The sequence below is a fragment of the Rhinopithecus roxellana genome, chromosome 9 (assembly GCF_007565055.1).
Source record: "Rhinopithecus roxellana isolate Shanxi Qingling chromosome 9, ASM756505v1, whole genome shotgun sequence".
NCBI lineage: Eukaryota > Metazoa > Chordata > Mammalia > Primates > Cercopithecidae > Rhinopithecus > Rhinopithecus roxellana.
In genome coordinates, this window is record NC_044557.1 from 76859943 (window position 1) to 76881420 (window position 21478).

At 35.5% G+C, this 21478-nt stretch overlaps 1 protein-coding gene across 3 annotated transcripts in view; it reads right to left on the bottom strand.

Annotated features, from left to right (window-relative positions):
• CSMD3 (CUB and Sushi multiple domains 3) overlaps positions 1 to 21478 on the bottom strand; it is a 1308251-nt gene that overhangs the window by 285148 nt on the left and 1001625 nt on the right. For all 3 annotated transcript variants that reach the window (XM_030937706.1, XM_030937708.1, XM_030937707.1), the window contains 2 exons: positions 13744 to 13882; positions 7327 to 7514 (listed from right to left, as the gene is read on the bottom strand). In XM_030937706.1, coding sequence (XP_030793566.1) covers positions 7327 to 7514; positions 13744 to 13882 — 327 coding nt within the window. The remainder of the gene's footprint in view (positions 1 to 7326; positions 7515 to 13743; positions 13883 to 21478) is intronic.

A 21478-nucleotide genomic window follows, 5' to 3' on the forward strand; every position in this document is an offset into this window, starting at 1 on the left:
TATTTGTTAGCACAACAGGGTGACTATAGTCAATAATAATTTAATTGTACATTTAAAAATAACTAAAAGAGTATAGTTTGCTTGTAATACAAAGGATAAATGCTTGAGATTATGAATACCTCATTTACCCTGATGTTGGTCATTACACGTTGCATACCTGTATAAAAATATCTCATATACTCCCTAAATGTATATACCTACTGTATACCCCCAAAAATTAAAAATAAAAAAGGAAAACTTTTCATGTTTTTACTCATTTGTGGTAGACAAAAAATTGAAACAATTGAACTTGTAGAGACAGAGAGTAGAGTGACGGTTACCAGAGGCTGGGAAGGGTAAGGTGTGGGAAGTGGGGATAGTTAATGGTATGAAACAAAGTTAGATAGAATGAATAAGGATCTAGTCTTTGATAGCACAACAGGGTGACTATAGTCAACAATAATTTATTGTATATTTAAAAATAACTAAAAGAATATAATTGGAATGTTTGTAACATAAATAAATGATAAATGCTTGAGGTGATGGAAACCTCATTTACCCTGATAATGATTATGACACATTGTGCACCTGTATCAAAATATCTCGTGTACTCCATAAATATATACATACCTACTATGAACCTGTAAAAATTAAAAATTTTTAAAAGGAAAAAGATCACTAATTACTTTTTAAGTGCTATAGAAACCAACATGCTTAAGTCAAGGTATGTGATATATGTTACAAAAGATAAAGAAAAATATTTTTACTATCTGGGGCCTCAATGTATGTGTCCATTTATTTGGGTGTGCATATTTTTATGTTGAAAATAATGAGATGTTCATTTTTCAATGATCATTGTAAACATCAGCACCACTTTGTTAGCCTTAAGAAACTGGACAATTAGACAGGAAACATTTATTAAAATATGAATAGGAAATAAGGAAGCTGATAAGACAGACCTTGGAGACCCTGAAGTGGGCAATGAGATTTTCCCATAAACAGGGCGGGGGGTTTGGGTTTCAGGACCAGGTTAGAGAATTAATGAGATTGGATCTCGGGAACATTACTATAAGGAAATATTATCTGGTATATACAAATAAGACGTGGTGGAATTGTGTCTAAATAGGTACTGGTATAGTAGGTGGACAGTGGGTGGGGAAGAAGGATGTAGTTAATGGGATAATTATGTATTTCTCTCTACCTATGCTTATATTTTTCTTTGCCTTTATTCTTAATAGTAACAATAATTTATGTAGTCTTGTGCAAATCATTTTAACAATTAGATTTTCAATTGTATCCTTTGTAAAATGGGGATAACAATACTTATAAGATTGTTCTGTAATGTTTTTATTGCATTTATACATGCATTATCTATATCCTTCGCATGCCTACTAATGAGGTCTAATCATTGAACCTACAGTAGAGTAAGTGCATAGTAAACAATATCTTTTTTAAAAAAAATTATATTTGTAGTTCTTTATCTATGACAGTATAAATCTTAAGTTTTTGGAAGTGATGAAAACATTGAAATTGATCAAGCTGGGGAAATAGGGAAGGACATACATTTAGCTGAGATAATAGCAAATAGGTTTTTATCTCAATTGCTTAACTACTTGGCTTTAGTAAGGGCTACATGGAGTGTTACCTAGAAAAAGCATTATAAGATCATGACCAGTTTCCATGAGAAAGAAAGTCGTAATCAGGACCATCTTCCACTGGATTTCTAGTGAGATACTCTTGCTGCAACTTTTATCATAGTGATATTTGGAAATGTTTTACTAAATATTAATTTACAGTAGAACCTCACTTTATCTCTACAGATTTCCTAAAAGGTTTCCTTCTTTCTTTTTTAAACAGGTCACATGTATAAGCCTTTCAGCTTGCAGGTAGCTATTTCTAAGCTAAGTTCTCATGTATAAAATTTAGAACAGGAATACAATTCTAAGGTTTCTTACATTTAAAGAATGTTATTATTCTAATGTTCGAATTCTGACTTGATTTTAAAACAGAAAACACTTCTTTGCAATGCTCAAAACCAATCGAGTAACAAATTGAATCACTACTGTGTGTAGGCACTATTCTTGGCACTTAGTGTATAGTGATGAATGAACAGACAAGGGCTTTCCTCTAGAACTTAAAGTATAATTAAAAAAAAAAATAAATAAATAAATAAATAAATAAATAAATAAAAAAAAGAAAACAAACAAACAAACAAAAACACAAAAACCCCCACCAGTTACCTAGTAGCTAAGATAATAAATTATTTTTAATTGGCGAATTAAAAAAAAAAAAAAAAGAAACTTGTATTTTAGAATATGTGTAGGGGGTTACTGGAGTGAGGGGGATGCACATAGTAAGTAAACTTAAAAATAAATAAGTGAATAAATAAGAAAGAAAGTATCAAATATTGACATTATTTGGTAGCAAGTGGAAGATTTTGAAATTAGGAATACAGAAAAAGCAAAAGAAATATAAAGCAAAAAATAAAAGAAAAAGGCTAGTAAGTGTAAATATACTAAATCCAAGGTATCAAAAAAACCGAAAAAATTCAATTTATATGCACCTGAAAACAGGCTTTCATAATATATAAACAAAAGTGGTAAAAATTTTAAGAAAAATGGCAAGTTAAGAATAGTAGATTTTACCCAACTATTCCAATAATTGCTAGACCAAACAGGTTAAAAAACGGTGAGAAGATGAATATTTAACAATATAACTAGGGAATTTATTGGATGTATACAAAAAACTTGCACTCATTAGATGATACAAATTTCTCTCCTAGTACACAAGGAACATAAACATTGACAATGCAATGGACCACAAAACAAATCCTATGACAAGCCAAAGATTCAGAATCATACATCTCTGATCATGCAAGTAAATTAGAAATTTATAATATAATAAGTTATAGATTAAAATTTTGTTTTGATAGTTTGAAATACTTTTAAGTAGCACTTCAGCAAAGAAAAATCACAATGCTATACTTAGAACCAATTTAGAATAAAATTATGATAAATCTCTACATATCAAAACTTTTGCATAGCAGCTTAAGAGGTTCTTAAAGAAAATGTGTAGATCCAAAAGCTCATCATCAGAAGAGAAAAATGCAAATTAACAAGCAGTATTGGCTGGGTGTGGTGGCTTACGCCTGTAAACCCTGTTGTTTGGGTGGCTGAGGGGTGCAGATCACAAGGTCAGGAGTTTGAGACCAGCCTGGTCAACATGGTGAAACCCCATCTCTACTAAAGATACAAAAATTTAGCCAGGCGTGGTGGGGCACGCCCATAATCCCAGCTACTCAGGAGGCTGGGGAGGAAAATTGCTTGAATCAGGGATGCTGCGGTAAGCTGGGATCGCACCACTGCGCTCCAGCCTGGGTGACAGAGCGATACTCCGTCTCAAAAAAAAAAAAGTAGTATTTATCTCAAAAAATGAGGAAAAGGATTAGCAAATCTAGAGAAAATAAAAGGGAGGAAATAACATTGATAAAAGCAATATTAATAAAAATATTAAACAGTGTTAACAAAAACATGCAGCAGCAAATAAAGATAAATACTGTGAATATTTTCATGTCAATAAATGTGAAATCATGGATAAAAGGAACTAGTTTTTAGAAAAAGATTTTTTAAAATCTAAGGTAAAAAAGCAAATCTAAATATATTTATAACCATTAAAATTTCACCACCTTAAATCACTGGGTCCGTAGTTTTAGTTATAGAAAACATTCAAGAAACAGATAATCCTATCTTATACAAACTATTCTCAAGACTAGAACATTGAGAATGCTCCCAAATTTAGTCAGGTAGTGTAATCTTGGTATCAAAACCAGACAAGGAGAGTATAAGGAAGAAAAATTACAGCTCAATCAGACGGCACTAAATCAATTGGATAATGACACAGGAGTTAAAAAGAAATTACTTAGCCAGGTAGTAAAGTTTTCCTTTTAATGAAAAGCAGCCCTCAAATCACTTTCTTTTCTAACACAGAGCCACCTGTAAAATGAAGCTGCAGACATAGACAGGTAAGCCAGAAACTTGCACAGGTGAAGGCCCACAGTTGTGTCCACAGGAAAAGGCTACCTGGGACTAGGCATGTCCAAAATGCGGGCTCATCTGCCCTTGCCAAACCTCGCGTACAGTAAGAAAAAGACAGTATAGCCCCTGCCAGACAAAGGCTCCTTTTGTGTAAGAAGATTAGGGTGGGGCGGCCAGCCTTCCCCGCACACTAGGTAAATGTCATACCTGGTCAAACCAGTCTATGGGTCCTATGCAACTCAGACAGCGCCACCTCAAGCCTGCCTATAAAATCTGACACAGTTAACAGCGGGGCCGGCTTTCCCCTTTCGGATGCCCCTCTCTTACGAAAAAGAGAGAGTTGTCATCTTTGTCTTTTTATTTTTATTTTTTTGCCTATTAAACGTTCGCCCCTAAACTCATTCCTCATGTTTGTCCCTGTCCTTAATCTTCTTGGTGCCAAATGGCAAATCCTGGGTATTTACCTCAGACAACAACACCACTTCAATAATATATTTTTGTAATAGAGAGTAATAATTCAGAGGCAATATACATCATAGTTAAAACTTGGGACTATAGTTAAAAAAATTAATAATAATTGAATGAACTCAGGAGGTGGAGGTTGCAGTGAGCTGAGATCGCCACTGCACTCCAGCCTGGGTGACAGAGCAAGATTCCATCTCAAGAAAAAAGAGAAAGAAAGAAAGAAAGAGAGAGAGAAAGAGAGAAAGAGAGAAAGAGAGAAGAGAAGAAAAAGAAGAAGGAAAGAAAGAAGAATACAAAGAAAGAAAAAAGAAAGAAGAAAGAAAGAAAAAAGAAAGAAAGAAATAATCAAAAACGAAATAATACTATCTCGCAAACAAGAACCCCCCCTCCCCATACCACCACCCGCAACATAACTAAAGAAAGAAATAAAAGAAAGAAAGAAAAAAGGAAGGAAGGAAGGAAGAAAGAAGGAAAACGTCCGTATGCAAAATAGGAAAAAGATGCTCAACTTAATAGTAATAAGGGAAAAGGCAATAAAAATGACAATGAGATATCATTTAATAAGATTAGCAACTTACAAGTTTAACAAAAGCACTGGTTTTTAAAAACTGTGGAATTTCTAAGCTCTCATCCTCTGATTTTTGAAAGTTTAAATTGGTACAGCCTCTTTAGAGAATAATTCAGCAATATAGAGTTACATTGAAGAGGTTCATACCCTTTGACCTAGTAATCTCACTCTTAAGTATACAGATGTTCTAAAAAGAGTCTCACAGATATATTCAAGACGACATGTAAAAGAATGTTCATTTCATCATCATTCATTTCTGGTAGTAATAAATTAGAACAACCTAAATGTCTATCAGCAGAAAAATTTATATATTAACTTTGATATAGCCATATGGTGGAGTATCATAAAGGACTTAATAAATTAAAGCTATATGCTTCTAACTTTGATAAATCTCAAAAACAACATAAGGGGCCAAATCAATTTTAAGAAGGATACATACATAATAAAAATACAAAATTTGTATGAAAATAAGAAATATAAAAATATGTACAAGCATAAATACATGGAAAGGATAAGTATCAAATTCAGGATTAGGGGGAATACCAGCATGAAAAGAGCAGGAATGTCTGAAAAATGACCTTGAATGCTCAAGATGGTTTGCCTAGATGGTCAGCTAGCCAGGTTCCCACAAATGGTAAGGGAATTATTTACCAGGTGGTTACAGTGATGTTGCGGTCAAGCTCACTCTCCCTAAAAGAGTTTCTAACCCATAAACCCAAGGTCTAAACTTCCCCCAAGCATCTTCTGATACAGAGCAGGTAGCATTTGCAGAAAACCCCAATAAACAGCCAGCACCCTAAACCTCACTGTCTGTGCCAAATGGCCTGCATATTTTCCTACTAACAAGGCCATTTTCCTGCTTTTTCTTGTGAAATGAGAGACTTACGGAGGGATCAGCCTTTCCACTGGAATGAAAACTATACTGTTTAAGTCCAGCAGTTACCCTTGACCTGGCATACAGTTCCAAGTGATGACAGAGATATTGGAAGACTCCAAGCATCTGTTTCTTGCTGACTTGTGAGTTTCATTTCCCTAAAAACGTCTTTCTTACCCATATCATGTGTTGTTGTGAAATTTATTGTGACCTCTTATGATAGCCCTGAAGAGACTAACCCCTGTTCCTATGGCAAATGCAAAAGGAGTTTCCATCGTATACGCGATATTTGATTTTTTAAGACAAGAATAAAGAGATCTGAAGCAAATATAGCAGAATGATAATTTTTGTCAAGTTGGTTAATGGATGCTTTGCAGTTCATTATTCTATATAATTTTCAGTTATTGAAAATATTAAACAAAAGGTGGTAACAAATCAAAGCATGTATTTTCAGAAATCAGTTGACAACTTGAGATGAATTATCAGTATGCCCTTCATGGACTCAGTAGTTGCAAAATAAATTTAAACTTTATGCAATCTAAACATAAATCTGTTCCTGTAGACATAAATTACAAAATTTTAGAAAAATATAATTATAAATATCCACAGGCATTCTAACACAATTCATTTTAACACTAGCAGAAGTATTCTAAAACATTATAACTATATTTGTTTTCCTTATTATGAATATTGACATATTTAAGTATCTGTGTACATTTTCTTAGAGACAGGGTCTTGCTCTTCCAGGCTGGCCTGCAGTGCATGATCATATTTCACTGCAGCCTTCATCTCCTGGGCTCAAGTGATCCTCCTGCCTCAGCCTCTTGAGTAACTGGGACTACAGATGTATGCCACCCCTCTTGACTAGTTAAAAAAAAAGTACAGATGTGTTCTCACTATGTTTCTTAGGCTGGTCTCAAACTGCTGGGCTCAAGTAATTCTCCTGCCTTGGCCTCCCAAAGTGCTAGGATTACAAGCATGAGTGATGGCACCCAACTTACATGTTTTCTGAAATACAATTATCCTCTACTTTGTTCCCTTTATCACTGAAAGTGTTCTCCAAATGAAGGTATTTGACTGAAACTTCAGCTTCTAAAAAAATGAGACTTTTTTTGTATTTTTTGTCTTTTAATATTGTATGGCTCCAGCCAACTCCTCCAATATACTAATTGTTAATTTGTTTGCCTGATACATTTCCTTTGGTAGTAATTAGGGAAATGCTAATTTCCTTCTCACTAATAAGAAAAGTCTACTGTGAGAACGCTTTTATGAGATGAACTGTACATAATCTGCATTTAAAAATGCACATAAAACTAACCACTAACAATGGGCCATACAAAATTATTCTCCTGTATAAAATATCTATAATTTAAATCATGAAACTAACACGGAATGTTCATATTTACCTTTATATTCTAGATGAAATCCAGTGTAACTAACAGATCCATCACTCCGAAAAGCCAAATGCATTGTATTTGAGCTGCTTTCTATTCTCTCTGGTAACTTGCTGTCTTGAAAACTTCCAATCAGTGGGCTATTACTGTCTGGACCATCATAGATATAGAGGAAGTCATAGTTTGGTTCTATGCTAAAACTAAAAAAAAAAAAAAAAAAAAAAAAAAAAAAAAGAAAGAAAGAAAGAAAGCGAAGTAGGATAATTATTATTAGGCTATTAACCATAATAGTTACATAATCAAACATTAATTCAGTGCTTAAAAATAATAAAAGACACTGTCAAAATAAGCTAATATAAAAAATCACCTGGCAACAACATATTTAATATAAATATCAAATAAGCAGGGGAAAAGAAAAAAAATCTTAACATTTTTACATATTTTTAAGTTGACATTGTATGCAGAGGAAATAAAGTGATTATAAGACAAAGAGTTACTTGATGAAAAGATACAGGATTTGGAGTCAGAGAATGTAAGTTCAAGTCTTGTTTCTGCCCTTGTTAGTGACATGTTCTTATGCCAGTTACTTTATGCAGAGGATAATATGTGTTTTTAAAACTTTTTCATCCATATATTTTGCATCATGAAAACACAAACTATTTTTTTCTTCATAAATAGTACTCCAAAGTTTATGAGCATTTTTATTGCTAAAAAGTTTAACTCTATATATCAGATATAGACAAAAGCTGAAATCAAAAGTTGAAATATATTATTTACATTTAAATAACTCAAACGAAGCTTTGCACATTGTATTAGACATTCCTTTTCTTGAAAGTAAATATGTTTTCTTCTTTTAAAACCTAATGTAGGAGATATCAAACCAATACACTATCAGAATTACATAATGTGAAAAAGGATATTTTAGCATGTAAATGATTCAAATCAGTTGTGTTAATATCATAAGATTTGCATAATAAACTTGCCTTAACAACCTTCAAAAGTATAACAATTGTCCCACAATGATCATGGAACCCATATATTTAGAAGACAGGAGATACGCAACCAATTTCTCTATTTCCTAACTCATACTGTGGTAGAGAACCATGGGGAAAAGGACAGATTAATTTAGGTCAACAAGAAAAGTCAACCAGTTTATGATATAAAATGAAACCAGTAAAACTTGCCATTGTTGGTAGCTTGATGGCGATGGCATTGAATCTATAAATAACCTTGGGCAGTATGGCCATTTTCACAATATTGATTCTTCCTATCCATGAGCATGGTATGTTCTTCCATTTGTTTGTGTCCTCTTTGATTTCACTGAGCAGTGGTTTGTAGTTCTCCTTGAAGAGGTCCTTCACATCCCTTGTAAGTTGGATTCCTAGGTATTTGATTCTCTTTGAAGCAATTGTGAATGGAAGTTCATTCCTGATTTGGCTCTCTGCTTGTCTGATACTGGTGTATAAGAATGCTTGTGATTTTTGCACATTAATTTTGTATCCTGAGACTTTGCTGAAGTTGCTTATCAGCTTAAGGAGATTTTGGGCTGAGACAATGGGGTTTTCTAAATATACAATCATGTCATCTGCAAACAGGGACAATTTGACTTCTTCTTTTCCTAACTCAATACCCTTGATTTCTTTCTCTTGCCTGATTGCCCTAGCCAGAACTTCCAACACTATGTTGAATAGGAGTGGTGAGAGAGGGCATCCCTGTCTTGTGCCAGTTTTCAAAGGGAATTTTTCCAGTTTTTGCCCATTCAGTATGATATTAGCTGTGGGTTTGTCATAAATAGCTCTTATTATTTTGAAGTACGTTCCATCAATACCGAATTTATTGAGTGTTTTTAGCATGAAGGGCTGTTGAATTTTGTCAAAAGCCTTTTCTGCATCTATTGAGATAATCATGTGGTTCTTGTCTTTGGTTCTGTTTATATGCTGGATTACATTTATTGATTTGCGAATGTTGAACCAGCCTTGCATCCCAGGGATGAAGCCCACTTGATCATGGTGGATAAGCTTTTGGATGTGCTGCTGAATCCGGTTTGCGAGTATTTTATTGAGGATTTTTGCATCGATGTTCATCAGGGATATTGGTCTAAAATTCTCTTTTTTTGTTGTGTCTCTGCCAGGCTTTGGTATCAGGATGATGTTGGCCTCAAAAAATGAGTTAAGGAGGATTCCCTCTTTTTCTATTGATTGGAATAGTTTCAGAAGGAATGGTACCAGCTCCTCCTTGTACCTCTGGTAGAATTCAGCTGTGAATCCATCTGGTCCTGGACTTTTTTGGTGGGTAGGCTACTAATTGTTGCCTCAATTTCAGAGCCTGCTATTGGTCTACTGAGTGATTCCACTTCTTCCTGGTTTAGTCTTGGAAGAGTGTAAGTGTCCAGGAAATTATCCATTTCTTCTAGATTTTCTAGTTGATTTGCGTAGAGGTGTTTATAGTATTCTCTGATGGTAGTTTGTATTTCTGTGGGGTTGGTGGTGATATCCCCTTTATCATTTTTTATTGCGTCTATTTAATTCCTCTCTCTTCTTTATTAGTCTTGCTAGCGGTCTGTCAATTTTGTTGATCTTTTCAAAAAACCAACTGCTGGATTCATTGATTTTTTGGAGGGTTTTTTGTGTCTCTATCTCCTTCAGTTCTGCTCTGATCTTAGTTATTTCTTGCCTTCTGCTAGCTTTTGAATGTGTTTGCTCTTGCCTCTCTAGTTCTTTTAATTGTGATGTTAGAGTGTCAATTTTAGATCTTTCCTGCTTTCTCTTGTGGGCATTTAGTGCACAGAATTGGAAAAAACTGCTTTAAAGTTCATATGAAACCAAAAAAGAGCCCGCATTACCAAGACAATCCTAAGTCAAAAGGACAAAGCTGGAGGTGTCACGCTACCTGACTTCAAACTATACTACAAGGCTACAGTAACCAAAACAGCATGGTACTGGTACCAAAACAGAGATATAGACCAATGGAACAGAACAGAGTCCTCAGAAATAATACCACACATCTACAGCCATCTGATCTTTGACACACCCGAGAGAAACAAGAAATGGGGAAAGGATTCCCTATTTAATAAATGATGCTGGGAAAATTGGCTAGCCATAAGTAGAAAGCTGAAACTGGATCCTTTCCTTACTCCTTATACGAAGATTAATTCAAGATGGATTAGAGACTTAAATGTTAGACCTAATATCATAAAAACCCTAGAAGAAAATCTAGGTAGTACCATTCAGGACATAGGCATGGGCAAGGACTTCATGTCTAAAACACCAAAAGCAATGGCAGCAAAAGCCAAAATTGACAAATGGGATCTAATTAAACTAAAGAGCTTCTGCACAGCAAAAGAAACTACCATCAGAGTGAACAGGCAACCTACAGAATGGGAGAAAATTTTTGCAATCTACTCATCTGACAAAGGGCTAATATCCAGAATCTACAAAGAACTCAAACAAATATACAAGAAAAAAACAAACAACCCCATCAAAAAGTGGGCAAAGGATATGAACAGACATTTCTCAAAAGAAGACATTCATACAGCCAACAGGCACATGAAAAAATGCTCATCATCACTCGCCGTCAGAGAAATGCAAATCAAAACCACAATGAGATACCATCTCACACCAGTTAGAACGGCAATCATTAAAAAATCAGGAAACAACAGGTGTTGGAGAGGATGTGGAGAAACAGGAACACTTTTACATTGTTGGTGGGATTGTAAACTAGTTCAACCATTATGGAAAACAGTATGGCAATTCCTCAAGGATCTAGAACTAGATGTACCATATGACCCAGCCATCCCACTACTGGGTATATACCCAAAGGATTATAAATTATTCTACTACAAAGACACATGCACACGTATGTTTATTGCGGCACTATTCACAATAGCAAAGACTTGGAATCAACCCAAATGTCCATCTGTGACAGACTGGATTAAGAAAATGTGGCACATATACACCGTGGAATACCATGCAGCCATAAAAAAGGATGAGTTTGTGTCCTTTGTAGGGACATGGATGCAGCTGGAAACCATCATTCTTAGCAAACTATCACAAGAACAGAAAACCAAACACCGCATGTTCTCACTCATAGGTGGGAACTGAACAATGAGATCACTTGGACTCGGGAAGGGGAACATCACACACTGGGGCCTATCATGGGGAGGGGGGAGGGGAGAGGAATTGCATTGGGGAATTATACATGATATAAATGATGAATTGATGGGTGCTGACGAGTTGATGGGTGCAGCACACCAACATGGCACAAGTATACATATGTAACAAACCTGCACGTTATGCACATGTACCCTAGAACTTAAAGTATAATAAAAATAAATAAATATATATTTAAAAAAACTTGCCATTGTTAAACATTCATCAGCAGAAAAACTATTTTGTCAAGTTGTATCGTATTTGCCTGCATCTAAACAAGAGATTTGTTAGGTGAAAGGTATTATTTCCAAACTTAAAGAATTTGGCCGGGCGCGGTGGCTCAAGCCTGTAATCCCAGCACTTTGGGAGGCCGAGATGGGCGGATCACAAGGTCAGGAGATCGAGACCATCCTGGCTAACACGGTGAAACCCCGTCTCCACTAAAAAAAATACAAAAACTAGCCGGGCGAGGTGGCGGGCGCCTGTAGTCCCAGCTACTCGGGAGGCTGAGACAGGAGAATGGCATAAACCCGGGAGGCGGAGCTTGCAGTGAGTTGAGATCCGGCCACTGCACTCCAGTCTGGGCGACAGAGCGAGACTCCGCCTCAAAAAAAAAAAAAAAAAAAAAGAATTTAATGAAGTTAACTTTCCACAATTCTCATCCTTCACATATTCATGTACAGGAAAGAAGAGTCCAGCTACTCATTTCACTTGTGCATGCAGAGTGGTAAAGAGAGAAGGGGAGAGTGCAGAGGTTCCCAGACCTTTTTTATATATAGGACCCTCTAACATGAGAAAACTGGGAGACCATCACACTATTATATTTTGCTTTAATTTATTCAGTAGCTTCAAAAATGTAATTCAATTAACTTATCCTGAAATTTTTCAGTGGATCTGAGGCCTGAATTTGGTAACTGTTGGTATAATAACATAGCAGAAATTAGAAGATTAAACTTTATTTCATTACTTATTACCATGTTCTGAGATAAAACACAACTTCTGAATTTCATCTCTTCCAACATTAAACTTTGATGTTAATTACAACTTCCTTGACTGTCTCTGTTGGGAGAATCACTAGAAACAATGGCTTTGTAAATGACACAGGAGTATTTATTATGCATGGAAGGCTGAAAGATTATTTAACAATGGAACACAGTATATTTATTTTTAATTTATAGTTTGGGACTAAATCAATACTTGAAGTATTGCAACTTCTTTGAAAATGAAATTAAAACAAAAAATATTCTTTTTAAGGAAATTTTAGTCTTAGTTATGTTTTTTTTTCTGAAAAACTGAAAGGACAGTGCACGCTAATATTATCTTATGTTTTACAAGGTACTTTCATAAATATTAACTCATCTTGCCGATAGTCCTGCTGTATAAGGAAGAGACTATGATTTTCATTTTACCGATGAGTACGTTAAGGCTCTTTAAAGTCAGTGGTCTCCCTAAGGTCACATAATAAATGATAGATTTAGAAATCGAATTTAGGTCATGTACTTCATGTAATATATCCTTCTACCCTCGAGTTATTAACTAGAATAATTTCATACGTAAACTAAGCCCTGTATCATCCATTTTGATATTTCTAATGTCTGTATTGATGTTTCCTCAATTGGGAAAATGGGGATAATAATAGTATTTAGCTTGGGAATTTGTCTTACAACAGGATCCTGGCATAAAACTAAAATTATCATTGTTGACACTTTGGTATTACTAATTAGCAATGCGCCACTACAAATTACAAAAATAAAAATTTTATTCATTTACAATTATGCTGAATTTGTATGAGTTCAAGTTATCTTTACTTAGGAAAAACAAACTGGCCTTAATATATTAGAAAATATTGAATATTTAAGCTTAACATTTCACATAAATACTAAGAGGCTTTAACACACTGGTGGCAGAAAAAGGAATTGTGTTACTGGAGTCAACATACTGATTACATCAATCTTGGACAATAAAGACTGGGGACTTTTCTACTTGGAAAATCATTGAGTTGCTATTACCTAACACTTCCAATGAAATATTAATGGAAACAGGCCAGGTTTTGTGATGCCAGCTATTAGCCTCATGTGGGAAAATGGAGGCTCACTCAAATAATTAACTTGCCCAAGGTAACACGAATGACAGTGGCAAAGCTAGAACAAGTATTAGCACTGGGATTAGTAAAAAACAACAAAAATGCTATATATAGAAATAAGAATTTGTCTAGTGCAAATGCTAAAGCAAAATGGCCAAGCAATATATTTTTTTAACGTGGAAATATATAAGAACTCACCTGATGAATGCCAAGGAGATAACATAGTCTGCATTGACGGTGATAGTCCAGTCACAGTCTCTGCTATGCGGATATGGATGAGGGAAGTTTGGCGAAAGAATAAAGCCTGAAGATCCTGTTAAATTGCCTCCACAGGGTGCTTTAATTTAAACAAACAAATAAAATCTCTTTACACATTAATACAATTTATTAGCTATCAATATTTTTGAAATCACCTCTCTAAAAGAGTTTATGAGGCTTTGTACAGACCTGACTTTTATAGTACCTGAAGCTTGGATACACCATTATCTTTCAAGAAAGACCATTAAAATACTGAATACATGCATACATACATGGATACATAAAATTTAGCTGCTTTATTGGCTTCAAGAGACCAAAAAGAATGCACATATACTTTTCTCTTTCTATTATTATTTTGTTTCATGTCAAAAGAAAAGCATTTAAAAAAAGTGGTAAAGATGATTTTCCTCTGGTTACCAGAAAAAATCAGATCGAAGCAAAACAAAACCTCTAATAATAAATAGAAAAATAAGATATGAGATATTTAGCTTATTTTCATGTCTCTCCTGGCACCATTTATGTATTGAGCACATTACTGCAGTTTCAAACAAAGGTTTCCATAACACTTCAATGGAGAGCTTCAAAAAATTGTCAGTGAAACTCAGGGAAGAGATTCTTTAGGGGATTACTGTTGAAGTTTGTTAAACAGAATTTATGTTCAAGAAGTTATACATTACACAGAAATTGACATCTTCAAAAAAATAGAGAAATGAAGAAAAATATGGAAGTCTTCATGGTGGTGTGTGAGAGTGGGTAATACAAATAAATACACACACTCAACTGAGGGACATTAAGATTAGGATTCTGACATTCTCACGATGTCTCCTACACATAATCAGTACATCAGCATTCCTCTCTCACCTGGGTTTTGAAATTGCAGTTTTGAGATAAATGTGAGCATTCAGCTACAAGGGAAATGAAATTTTTTTGACCCATAAAACTGGTATTGTAAGGAAGAGAATTTTGATTCTGCCAACATTTCAGTATTTCTGTTCTTTCCATGAGTTGAGATATGCAATATCATCACTATGATTTGGTAATTTTTCCATTGCCTTTTGTCTGGTACTGCCTTCCTCCATGCCCCTCTGCTACTCTTGTCTCAATACCTGAGTCACTCTCAAAAAGTTGTCTCAGCTCTTACTATATTGAGAGTGTCTAGTTGCTCAGACTTAATGTATTCACCACTACTTTCCTGTCACTTGTATGCTTTTGTGGTACATTATAAAATGATTAGACATAAACTGCTTCAATGTTCTGTAGTCCTCCATCTCCAAGCTTAAATGCTTCCTGAATATTTATCTTTACAATCCCAGGATAAAGTCCCTCCTAATCAAGATACCACCCTTAAACTGATCACATAATCTCTCTTCCTTATCCAAAACACTTGTCCAATTATTTATCTCCCTTACTTTTCCTGGCTTCCTCCCCTTCATCCACAAATATGTTCAGGTTTCTTTCATTTTAAAAACAAAAGAGAGTTCCCTATGACCTATCCATTTTCACTCTTTTTTGTCTGAAAATGGCTTACTGTAAGGAAACACCCTGCCTCATATGACTTAGATAAGACTCACTTATTATGACTTAGATAAGCTGTCTTTGTTACCATCTTGTTTATGGCAAGACCAGCCACAGACCCTGCCAGTTCCCATTCTTTGCTTCTAGCTGAGCTGCTTGGCTCACTGATTAATCTGAATAAAATGCTTGTGAAACAAACTTTGATTATGTTTCCCTCCTTCTTCTGGGCTCCTGAACTTTGTCTCCCTCTCAGCTTTAAGACAGCACAGGATATTTCCTGAGAACAGGCTGGATTCAGAGCACAACATTCTCTGATCTACTATTCAGTCAGGCTGCCCTTGCCACTGACTTCACCTTTAGTTCTCTCTAGCTTCTTTTAGCCTTCTCTAAAAAAGAAAAAAAACCTTTTGTCTAACTCCTGAGATAGGTGCAGATCTTACAGCCTTAGTATTCCCTGTTGCAGTAGTCCCTTCCCTGCCTTCCCTGCTCCTTGCAATAATCCTGTTTGAATCAAAGTCTCTTCTTACTAAATTCTGTGTGTGTGTGTTTGTGTGTTTTAATTTGGCATAACTAAGCTTTTTGAAGGGGAAGTCAACTCTTATCTCTTTCTGCACCCCTGTGCTGTATGTACCTATGGGACAGATTAAGATGACTAACAAGACTAGAAAAGCAGAAAACCAAAGGAAGAAAATGTTTCTTATGTTGTTTCTCAAAGAAAAGTGCCAAGGTATTCAACATGAGAAAAATTATCATAAGTTTTAATCATTTATTTTTATTTTAAATTACATTTAGAGAGACACAATAACCTTTCTATTACTTAGACAGTCTAACAGTCTAGATTTGGTGTCTTTTTTTTTTTTTTTTTTTTTTTTTTTTTTTTTTTCTGATACAGGGTCTCACTCTGTGGCCCAGGCTAGAGTACAGTGGCATGATCACAGCTCACTGCAGCCTTGACCTCCCAGGTTCAGATCCTCCCATCTCAGCCCCCCCAGTAACTGGGACTACAGACACGCACTACCACGTGCAGCTAATCCTTGTATTTTTGGAGAAACAGAGTTTTGCCATGTTGCCCAGGCTGGTCTTGAACTCCTGCGCTCAAGTGATGGACCCACCTCAGCCTCCCAAAGTGCTGGGATTACAGGTGTGATCCACCATGCTTGGCCTCTAGATGTTTTTACATGGTCCTTTCTACCTTTTATTCTCTTCTCAACCATTGACCCAGTGCAAACATTTCTTAGCTTGCTCCCAATACAACTTTTCTTAGCTTATACTTAGGTGACTTCTGCATTTATAATAATAATTAAGACTTTGCTACCTTTATCTTTCTCTTCATATCTGTAGTCATTCTTAATTGTTTATCTTTATCTTAGATTCACTGTCCTAATTTCTGGAATCTTAGAAACTAGTATTTCTGAGGTTTTCTTCTAGTGTCTTTATACATACTTCAGTCTTATTATCATACACTTCTTCCTTTACATCTCCTTATAATTTTGGTGATCTCCTGAGTTCCTTACCTAGTTCTCTTAATTTCTACTGTTACATTTTTCCTTGCTGACCATATGTAAACTTAAGATTTTTATCTTCTAATTTGTATACACTGATAACACCCTTCCCTATCTCCTCCTACAGATTTCTTGGCTGAAGTCTAAACCATATGCCAGAGTCTTTACTGAATATCTCTCTCTGTAGTCTATCGGTACATCAAACATAGAATAGCCTAAATATTCAACCTCAAATCAAGTTGGCTTCTTCTCCTAGGTTCCTAAATTGTTAGATAAGCAGTACTATCCACCTGTAGTCCCAAGCTAGAGGTCGAAGAGTCTTCCCTTTTTTTCACTGCATCCTTATATCCAATTCATCAAGAAGCCCTGCCAAAACCCACCTTGTAGCTATTGGTCCTTCTTCTTGCCTACTACCAATAGGTCTAACCCTTCTGTCTTTCTTGAATTATTATAATTGATAATTGAAATAATTACTCCCTAATTTTTTTCTCAGTGAAAACATCTAATCATACTATGTGTATGCATAAAATTCTGCAACTGTTTCATGTTGTCTAAAATATAATGTCCCATTTCCCGTACAGCCTTCATGATCTGACCCCTACAGCCTTTCCAATTTCATCAACCATCAGGGTATACACATAAATTATACTCAAATACTATCATACTGCTTATATTTCCTTGTTCTTCCATGACTTTACTTATTTTATTTCTTCTTCCTGAAATGTCTGTTTCCCTTCTACATTTACATAACTCTAACTTATGTTTTTAGATTCATCACTGCCTCCAGGAAGTTTTCCAGGAATGGACACTACCTTCAACTCTCTCTAACCCATTCTGGTATCCATAGTAACCTCTGCCAAGCTCTGTTGTTTCTCTTATTACATTTTATTTTAATATTCCACTCAGGTGTCAGTATTCATCACTAATATGTAATAACAACCATCTGGTATCCACAGTAACCTCTGCCCATCTCGATTATTGATTATGCAAACAGTGAAGATGACTGTACTGATGAATGCACAATCTAATTTGTAGCTATGTGTTTAAATAAAAATAGCAACACATTTTACCTTTGGGGCTCTTAAAATAATATGTGAATATGAAAAAAGTATAATAGCAAATGTATATACAGGCATAACTTGGGGATATTGGAGGTTCAGTTCCAGACCCCCACAATAAACCAAATATAGCAATAAAGTTAGTGACAAAACTTTTTTGGTTTCCAAGTGCATATAAAAGTTATGTTTACACTGTATTTTAGTCTATTAAGTGTATAATAGCATTGTGTCTACAACAGTACATAACATAATTAAAAATACTTTATTGCTGAAAAATGGGAATGGTCATCTGAGTCTTCAGTGAGTCACAATCCTTTTGCTAGTGAAGGGTCTTGCCTACATGTTGATGGCTGCTAACTGATCAGGGTGGTGGCTGTTGAAGCCTGGGGTAGCTGTGGCATTTTCCTAAAATAAGATAATAAAGAAGTCTGCCATATCACTGGACTCTTCCTTTCATGAAAGATTTCTCTGTAGCATGTGATGCTATTTGATTGCATTTTACCCACAGCAGAACTTCTTGGAGACAATCCTCCCAAATTTTGCCTCTGCTTTTATGAACTAAGTTATGTAGTATTCGAAGTTCTTTGTTGTCATTTCAACAATGTTCATAGCATCTTTACCAGAATTAGATTTCATCTCAATAAATCGCTTTATTTTCCCATCCATAAGAAGCAACTCCTCATTCGTTCAAGTTTTATCACAAGATTGTAACAATCCAGTCCCATATTCAAGCTCCACTTCTGATTCTAGTTCTCCTGCTATTTCTAGCATATCTACAGTTTCTTCTTCTGCTGAAGTCTTAAACACCCCCTCATAGTCATCCATGAGGATTGGAATCAACTTCTGCTAAACTCCTGATAATATTGATATTTTTACTGCCTCTCATCCTCTCATGAATTTTACAAATGTTCTTCTTTTTTTTTTTTTTTTTTTTTTTTAGACGGAGTCTTGCTCTGTCACCCAGGCTGGAGTGCAGTGGCTTAATCTCAGCTCACTGCAAGCTCTGCCTTCCGGGTTCACGCCATTCTCCTGCCTCAGCGTCTCTAGCAGCTGGGATTACAGGTGCCTGCCACCATACCCAGCTAATTTTTTTTGTACTTTTAGTAGAGACAGGGTTTCACCATGTTAGCCAAGTTGGTCTTGATCTCCTGACCTCGTAATCTGCCCACCTCGGCCTCCCAAAGTGCTAGGATTACAGGCATAAGTCACCGTGCCCAGCTACAAATGTTCTTAATGGCATCTAGAATGGTAAATTCTTTCCAGAAGGTTTTCAATTTACTTTGCCCAGATCCATCACATAAATCACTATCTTTGGCAGCTATAGTATTGTAAAATATATGTCTTAAATAATGTCACTTTAAAAGTCAAAATTATTCCTTGATCCATGGGCTGCAGAATGGATGTTGTGTTATTGGCATAAAATCATTAATCTCTTTGCATATCTCCATTAGGTCTTTTGGGTGACCAGGTACATTTTCAATGAGCAGTGATATTTTGAAAATAATCTTTTTTTCTGAGCAGTAGGTCTCAACAATGGGCTTAAAATATTCAGTAAGCCATGGTGTAAACAGATGTGCTGTTATCCAAGCTTAATTGTTCCATTTATAGATCACAGGCAGAGTAGATATAGCATAATTTTTAACAGGCCTAAAATTTTCAGAATGGTAAATGAACACTGGTTTTATTTTAAAGTCACCAGCTGCATTAGCCCCTATAAGAGAGTCAGCCTGTCCTTTGAAGCTTTGAAGCCAAACATTGATTTCACCTCTCCAGCAATGAAAGTTCTAGATGACACTATTCCAATAGAATGCTGTTTAATCTACATTGAAAACTGTTTTTAATGAAGCCGCTTTCATCAGTGATCTTAGCCAGATCTTCTGGATAACTGGCTGCAGCTTCTTCTTCAGTACCTACAGATTCACGTTGCATTTTAATGTTATAGAGATAGCTGCTTTCCTTAAACCTTATAAATTGGCCAGGCACAGTGGCTCATGCCTGTAATCACAGCACTTTGGGAGGCTGAGACGGGCGGATCACGAGGTCAGGAGTTCGAGACCATCCTGGCTAACATGGTGAAACCTCGTCTCTACTAAAAATACAAAAAAAAAAAAAAAAAAAAGAAAAGTCAGGTGTGGTAGCTGGTGCCTGTAGTTCCAGCTACTCAGGTGGCTGAGGCAGGAGAATGACATGAACCCGGGAGGTGGAGCTTGCAGTGAGCCAAGGTCACGCCACTGCACTCCAGACTGGGTGACAGAGTGAGACTCCATCTCAAAACAATGACAACAACAAAAACACCTTATAAATCAACTTATGCTAGCTTCAAAGTTTTCTTCTGCAGCTTTTCCACCTGTGTATGTCTTTATAGATTTACAAGAGTTAGGGCCTTCCTTTGGATTAGGTTTTGGCTTATGGGAATGTTGTGGCTGGTTTGTTCTTCTATCCAGACCACTGGCTTGCTTCATATCCGCAACAAAGCTGTTTTGTTTTCTTATCATTCCTGTGTTCACTAGAGTAGAATTTTCCATTTCTGTCAAGAATTTTACCTTTGCATTCAGAACTTGGGTAACTATTTGGTTCAAGATGCCTAACTATCAGCCTATCTTGGCTTTCAACTGGCCTTCCTCACTAAGCTTAATCATTTCTAGCTTTTAATTTAGAGTGACAGATGTGCAACTCTTCCTTTCACTTGAATGCTCAGAGGCCATTGGTCTTCTTTTAATATTGTGTATCAGAGAATAGGTAGGCCCAAGGAAAGAGAGAGACATGGAGGAACAGTCAGTTACGGGAGCACTCAAAACACACACATTTATTGGTTAAGTTCACTGTCCTACATGGGCATTTGTTTGTGGCACCCCGAAACAATTACAATAGTAACATCAAAGATCACTGATCACAGATCACAATAACAATAAAATAGTAATGAAAAAGTTTGAAATATTGTGAGAATTACCAAAATGTAATACAGGGACATGAAGTGAGGACATGCCATTAGAAAAAAAAAGTCTATTAGGACTTACTTGGCACAGGGTTGCCAAAACCCTTCAATTTGTAAAAAAAAAAATGTAGTATCTGTGGAGTGAAATAAAGTGAAGTGTAATAAAATGAAATATGCTTACATGTATGTATATATGCAAAAAAGACCAGAATGATAGCAAAATATTCTTTGTGATTTTTTTCCACTTGGATTATGTATAATTTTGGAGAGAGTAGGGGAGTAATTTTCTTTCAGTTGTCCTTATTTGACAAGGAACATTGGTCTTTTTTATTGTTAGAAATTGTATAGAGATACACACATATATGTACATGTACATGTTATACATGTATATCCTTTATCACAAATGATTTAAGAAAAATTATTACATATAAATTATCTATTATTTAGATATAAGATCCTCTAAAATTATTTTTATTCTATTACTTAAATTATTATTTTTCTTCTAGTGACAAGGTCTTACTATGTTGCTCAGTCTCATCTCAAACTCCTGGGCTCAAGCAATCCTCCCATCTCAGCCTCCTGAGCAGTTGGAACACAGGTGTGCATCTATTTAAATTATTTATCAAAGATTTCTTGATATATTTCAATGCTGTGGTTGATTTTGA